This window comes from Zalophus californianus, chromosome 1 (assembly GCF_009762305.2).
Source record: "Zalophus californianus isolate mZalCal1 chromosome 1, mZalCal1.pri.v2, whole genome shotgun sequence".
Classification (NCBI taxonomy): Eukaryota; Metazoa; Chordata; class Mammalia; order Carnivora; family Otariidae; genus Zalophus; species Zalophus californianus.
Genome location: NC_045595.1, coordinates 91120293 through 91126292, shown reverse-complemented (window position 1 = coordinate 91126292; position 6000 = coordinate 91120293). Strand labels below are relative to the sequence as shown.

Genomic DNA, 6000 nt, shown 5'->3' with positions numbered 1-6000 from the left:
CCACTGTGTCCTCTGCAGCACGTCTGGGTTGTTTCCCCCAGCCCTGGTAACTCTGCTGGTGGACAGACGGGAGAGAAGTAAATCACTGGATTCAGGATTCCAGCCAGAAAGAGACAAAAAGCACCAGGTAAGACAGGGGGTGGCATCGATGGCTTCTTATTGCCCAAATTGTCTTCCTGCCCCTAAATCCAGAACGTTCTTCAGAAAGGGCTAAAGATGAGTACACAGAGATGAAATCCCAAGTTATCTTGTTCCAGACACAGACTCTTATCAATACACAGAAAGCCACAGAACACATTTCCCTGCCCAGACCCTGGGACGAAGAGCAAAGGATAAAAGCAGATGAGACTCTTCATTCAAGGTGTATGCGACTGTCCCCAGAGAGGAGCCCACAGGGTATGTCCATGTATGTGTGCTCACTCAGATGCCATGAGTCAAACGAAGTGCTGCCCAAAGCTCTGTAAGGGGTCCAAGTGACCATAGTTTCCCAAACATAGTCTTAATTATTCTAATCACTGCTTCAACTTAGCATAGCTTAAATTGGTATAAATGCATTTATAAATAAGATGTTTTGTCATGAGGTTATGCATTTTCTCCATGCAAACAATTTTATATATGACATTGAGGATATAAGTTTAAATCCATAAAGGTCTGTTTAAACCCTACTGTGTCAGCAACACCATGCCTTTTAGTGAAAATACCTTTACTTTAGAACTTAGTGAACCTGGACAGCCCAGTTAAACATGATAGAATGTCTACCCAGTATCCAATCCTTTCCCTCCTCCACTCTAGCCACATGACACCGAGGCCCCTGGACCAGCCCCAGCTCCAGGGAAGGTCCTGACTAGGGGAGCCAGCAGGAGAGCATACCTCTTACCAGGGCTGTGTTCAGGAGTCCAATCAGCACCTGGCATCCCTCTGGTGACTGTCATGGGTCCGGGGAGGGCTGTGAGACCCAAGTCGGTCCCATGGACTGAAGGAACATTCTTTCATCCTCTGGATGGAGGAGAGGACTTCTTGCCAGACAACGGCACAGAGCACGCCGTCCCAGTTGCTGCAGGCAGGCACCTTGCCCGCACCAGGGAGGCTGCCAAGAACAAACTGCAACAGAGGAGAGCAGAGCAGAGAGATTCTGGGGAACCCGAGCCTGGGCCTCCCTGTGCCATGCCGCTCTGCACCGCCTCTGGGCTCCTGCTTTGCAGGATGGTAAACTCTACTCCTTTGCTGAATTGGAGGGAATTTTCTACTACCTGCTGCAGGAAAGCATCCCTGGGCTGGAGGAGCTATGTCAGGAAATAATGGAAGGGGAGGGACTCTCTTGAGATAGCAAGGCAAAGGAGGAGTTCATGGAAGAAGATAAAGGATTCATGAAGGAGCCTGGGCTTAAGTTATAAAGACATGGAGGAGCAAAGCGGTGCCAAGCCTCTGCTCAGACCCTGCTAGGTCTAGGTCCGCGGAGCAACTCCAGGAACATGAGTGTGGCGGCAACTGCAGGGAAGCTGGCACGGACACCAGCCGACCCAGGGAAAGCCGGGGGTCCCGGAGTTGCAGCTCCCAGGGTCCCGGCAGCCGCTCCGCCGGCGAAAGAGCTCCCGGAGGTCCTAGTGGACCCGCGCAGCCGGCGGCGCTACCTGCAGGGACGCTTTCTGGGGAAGGGCGGCTTTGCTAAGTGCTTCGAGATCTCGGACGCTGACACTAAGGAGGTGTTCGCTGGCAAGATCGTGCCCACATCGCTGCTGCTCAAGCCACATCAGAAGGAGAAGATGTCCATGGAGATATCCATTCACCGCAGCCTCACCGACCAGTACATCATAGGCTTCCGCGGCTTTTTCGAGGACAACGACTTCATATTCGTGGTGTTGGAGCTCTGCCGCCGGAGGTCTCTCCTGGAGCTGCACAAGTGGAGGAAAGCACTGACTGAGCCGGAAGCCTGCTACTACCTTCAGCAAATTGTCCTTGGCTGCCAGTACCTGCACCGAAACCGGGTTATTCACCGGGACCTCAAGTTGGGCAACCTTTTCCCGAATGAGGATCTGGAGGTGAAAATAGGGGATTTTGGACTGGCAACCAAAGTGGAACATGACGGGGAACGCAAGAAGACCCTGTGCAGGACTCCTAATTACATAGTTCCTGAGGGGCTCAGCAAGAAAGGGCACAGTTTCACGGTGGACGTGTGGTCCATTGGGTGTATCATGTATACATTGTCAGTGGGCAAACCACCTTTTGAGACCTCTTGCCTCAAAGAGACCTACCTCCGGATCAAGAAGAACGACTACAGTATTCCCAAGCCCATCAACCCTGTGGCTGCCTCCCTCATCCAGAAGATGCTTCAGACAGATCCTACTGCCCGCCCCACCATTCATGAGCTGCTCAATGACAACTTCTTGTAACCTCCGGCTACATCCCCACCCGGCTCCCCATCACCTGTCTCACCATTGCACCCCGGTTTTCCATCACTCCCAGCAGTCTGGACCCCAGCAGTTGGAAGCCTCTCACAGTCCTCAATAAAGGTATGGAAAACCCCATGCCCGAGCAGCCCCGGGAAAAAGAGGAGCCAGTGGTCCGGGAGACCAGTGAGGTGGTTGACTGCCACCTGGGTGACATGCTGCAGCAGCTACACAGCGTCAATGCGTCCAAGCCCTCAGCGTGGGGGCTGGTGAGGCAAGAGGAGGCTGAGGATCCCGCCTGCATCCCCATCTTCTGGGTTAGCAAGTGGGTGGACTATTTGGACAAGTACGGCCTCGGGTACCAGCTATGCGACAACAGCATGGGGGTGCTCTTCAATGACTCGACACGCCTGATCCTCTACAATGACGGCGACAGACTGCAGTACATAGAGCGCGATGGCACAGAGTCCAACCTCACCGTGAGCTCCCATCCCAACTCCCTCATGAAGAAGATCACTCTCCTGAAGTATTTCCGGAACTACATGAGTGAACACTTGTTGAAGGCGGGTGCCAACATCACACCCTGGGAAGGCGATGAGCTCAGCCGGCTACCCTACCTGCGCACCTGGTTTCGCACCCGCAGCGCCATCATCCTGCACCTCAGCAATGGCTGTGTGCAGATCAACTCCTTCCAGGACCATACCCCAAACTCATCCTGTGCCCGCTGATGGCAGCCGTGACCTACCTTGCCGAGAGGTGGGACTTCCGCACGTACCACCTGAGCCTGCTGGAGGAGTACGGCTGCTCCAAGGAGCTGGCCAGCCGGCTCCGCTACGCCCGCACCATGGTGGACAAGCTGCTGAGTTCCTGCTCGGCTGCCAACCGTCTCAAGGCCTCCTCGTAGGCCTTCCTCCCCTCTGGACTGGCACCCCCTCTCACCCCCGCAGCACCTTGGCCCGCACTGGTTAGCAACCCTTGTGCCGTTTTCTAGAATGTGCCCCCCAGCCCTGGGGGCTGGGGAGGGTTCCACATCCTTGCTGGTGGGGGTCGCCGTGTTAAGTTATTTTTGTACATGTTCGGGTGTGGGTTCTACAGTCTCTTGCCCTTCTCCCTCAGCCCCACCATATGCATTGTACAGAATACCGCTCTTGAATCCGGGACTGCCCTTTCCTTGACTTTATATACATTAAACTCATGTGAATCTTCAAAAAAAAAAAAAAGTTATAAAGACATTTCCCTACGTGGAATTATTTGACAAGAGAATCATGGGAAAAGATGGAAGGAGGACTAGACTTGAGCCCCAGCCCTCGAGGGAGAAGGAAGGTCAAAGTGGAAAGAGGTTTCGTGTAGCCAGAACCACACAATCAGCCCCAAAGAGCTGACGCCCCATTTTTCAGGGAAGAAGTGTGGGAGCAGGGGAGGGACAGTGAGCCCTGTGGGAGAGGACACTGAGGGGACATGCGATCGGCCACCATGGTCACAAACCAGCTTATGACTTTATGTTCCCAGGATGTGGGCACCTTTCTAGGATCTGTGAGCAAGTCTGAAACGACAGCCCTCATAGGCAGCTTGTACCATCTGCCAGGGGCTTCCTTCCAGGCCCTGATACACATGAGCGAGATCTTTTTCCTTTTCTCCCAGTCCAAGAGAAGATGTTCTTAACTGTTCTCGAGGCCTCAGTCAACACAACGTTTCCTTCCATGGCAAAAGCCAAATGAGAATGAAAACTGTCTTACGGGGGCACCTGGGTGGCTCAGTCAGTTAAGAGTCTGCCTTCAGCTCAGGTCATGATCTCAGGGTCCTGAGATCTCTGCTCAGTGGCGAGGCTGCTTCTCCATCTGCCTCTGTGATCTCTCTCTCTCTCTCTCAAATAAATAAATAAAATCTTTAAAGAAAAAAAAGTCTTACAGCAACTTGCTCTCATGAAACCTTCAAGTGCCCATCTGTTGTCACGCCTGCCTCACATCCATTTCTCCCAGGTCTGTTAACAGCACACCATCTTGCCCTGAGGCAATGTGGTTTGCAGTGGGTGTGACCCCACCCCAGGTCCAAGGCTGGGCATGCGGCTCAGGTCCAGCCGACCAGAGCACTGCATCTCCCAGCTGACGGTAATTGCTTCCCGCGTGAGCAGGTGACCCAACCTGGTCAGTCTAAGCTAACGAGATGGAGCCGGTGGTGGTGGGAAGTGGGGAAGAGGGTTCTTCATCTGCTAAGCCTATAAAGGTGCTAGCCACCTTGGAGCTGCTCAGGGAGCTCATGAGAAGAATCTGCCTGAAAATGAAGTGAATGTGGAAAGAGGGAAGCAGAGGAAGAGACAGAGTCCTAATTACATCATTTGAGCGCCATGTCTAAAGCCAGTGACCAGGCCTTTTCACTGACACACGCAAATGATACATTCTCTATAGGTGCGTCATCCCTTCAGTTGGTTTTTCTAGCGCTTGTAAGGGATGCAGTTTGGGCTGATAACAAATTTCAACCTTAGAAGAGAGTGATTTTCCTTCTCTCTTATTGTTTAATTCTCAGTCCTGTATAAAAGCCTTAGGTTATTCCTAATGTCATTAACTGCTTGCTGCCTGACCCTGAACAGGGTCATATCCAAGTGCCCTCATCAGAAAAATGAGGGCATTGGGCCCTATCTCACAAGTTCCTTCCAGCTCTGAAATCGTAGACTTCTATGAATAGTCTCTTAGCAACCTTCACACTCAGATTTAGATACAAAACTATTTTCTTCACGAGAGTGGATTCAAAACATTAAAATAAAACTGGAAAAAGTTTAAATCAAATGTCAGATGATGAAAACCACGCAAGGCCTCTTTCCTTTCGCAAAGCATAGAACCACGTGGTGTGGATGTGGCACCTGCTGGTTTCTGGTGCCTGAAAACTTCTACCACCCCCACTCCCTCCCACGCCCCTTCTACTGAGGAATTCCCAGGTGTGGCTACAGCTCGTCTATCCCATTTGGCCTTTCAGAGATGGGGTACGTATAACAGTTTAATAATCCTCAGACAGGTTTAAAAGCAAAACTGTGGTTGCTTTGTCCATAGAATCTAAGGTCCCTTCCCAAAGCCCTTCAGCGACTCTCTGTCACCCCAGTGCCAAGTCAGATGCCTGCCCACAGGCTCCCATCCATTCTCCTGCTCCTGCCTACTTGTGCATCCTTGGCGCATCACTTCATCTCGTGGGGCCTCAGTTTCCTCGTCTGTAAGATAAGATGGTAATAGTACCTTCCTCCGAGAGTCGCTGTGAGTCCTGAATGAGTAACATCCCCAGAACAGCCCCCAGCATATAGTAAGCACTGTATGAGTGTTTGCTCTCATCTTCACCATCAGTGTCCTGGAGGGACTCCTCAGTGCCAACGGATGGTTGCTTGGATGGGAGGAGGAACAAACAGGTTAAAATCATGAAGTACTCAAATATTTCACGTCCTGTAGGTTATCAGTAAATACATAGTAACAATGGTGTTCTAGAGACATAAAAGCAAGAATTCAGAAGGAACAAAGCACATGGCCTGCTCCCCTTCCTGCCATTTCTGCCTGCTCCCAAGTCCCCAACAAATCCTTCCTGCTTAGAACTTTTGCTACTGGCTTGTAGGGCCTAGGGTGTCCAGTTAATG

At 51.7% G+C, this 6000-nt stretch overlaps 1 protein-coding gene across 1 annotated transcript; it reads left to right on the top strand.

The window, feature by feature from the left end:
• The first annotated feature begins 1472 nt into the window (after positions 1 to 1472).
• LOC113918410 (serine/threonine-protein kinase PLK1-like) lies at positions 1473 to 3291 on the top strand. The gene is given in 3 exon segments (XM_035723454.1): positions 1473 to 2387; positions 2390 to 3091; positions 3094 to 3291. Coding segments are annotated over 3 exon segments (1815 nt in total).
• Positions 3292 to 6000: the final 2709 nt, after the last annotated feature.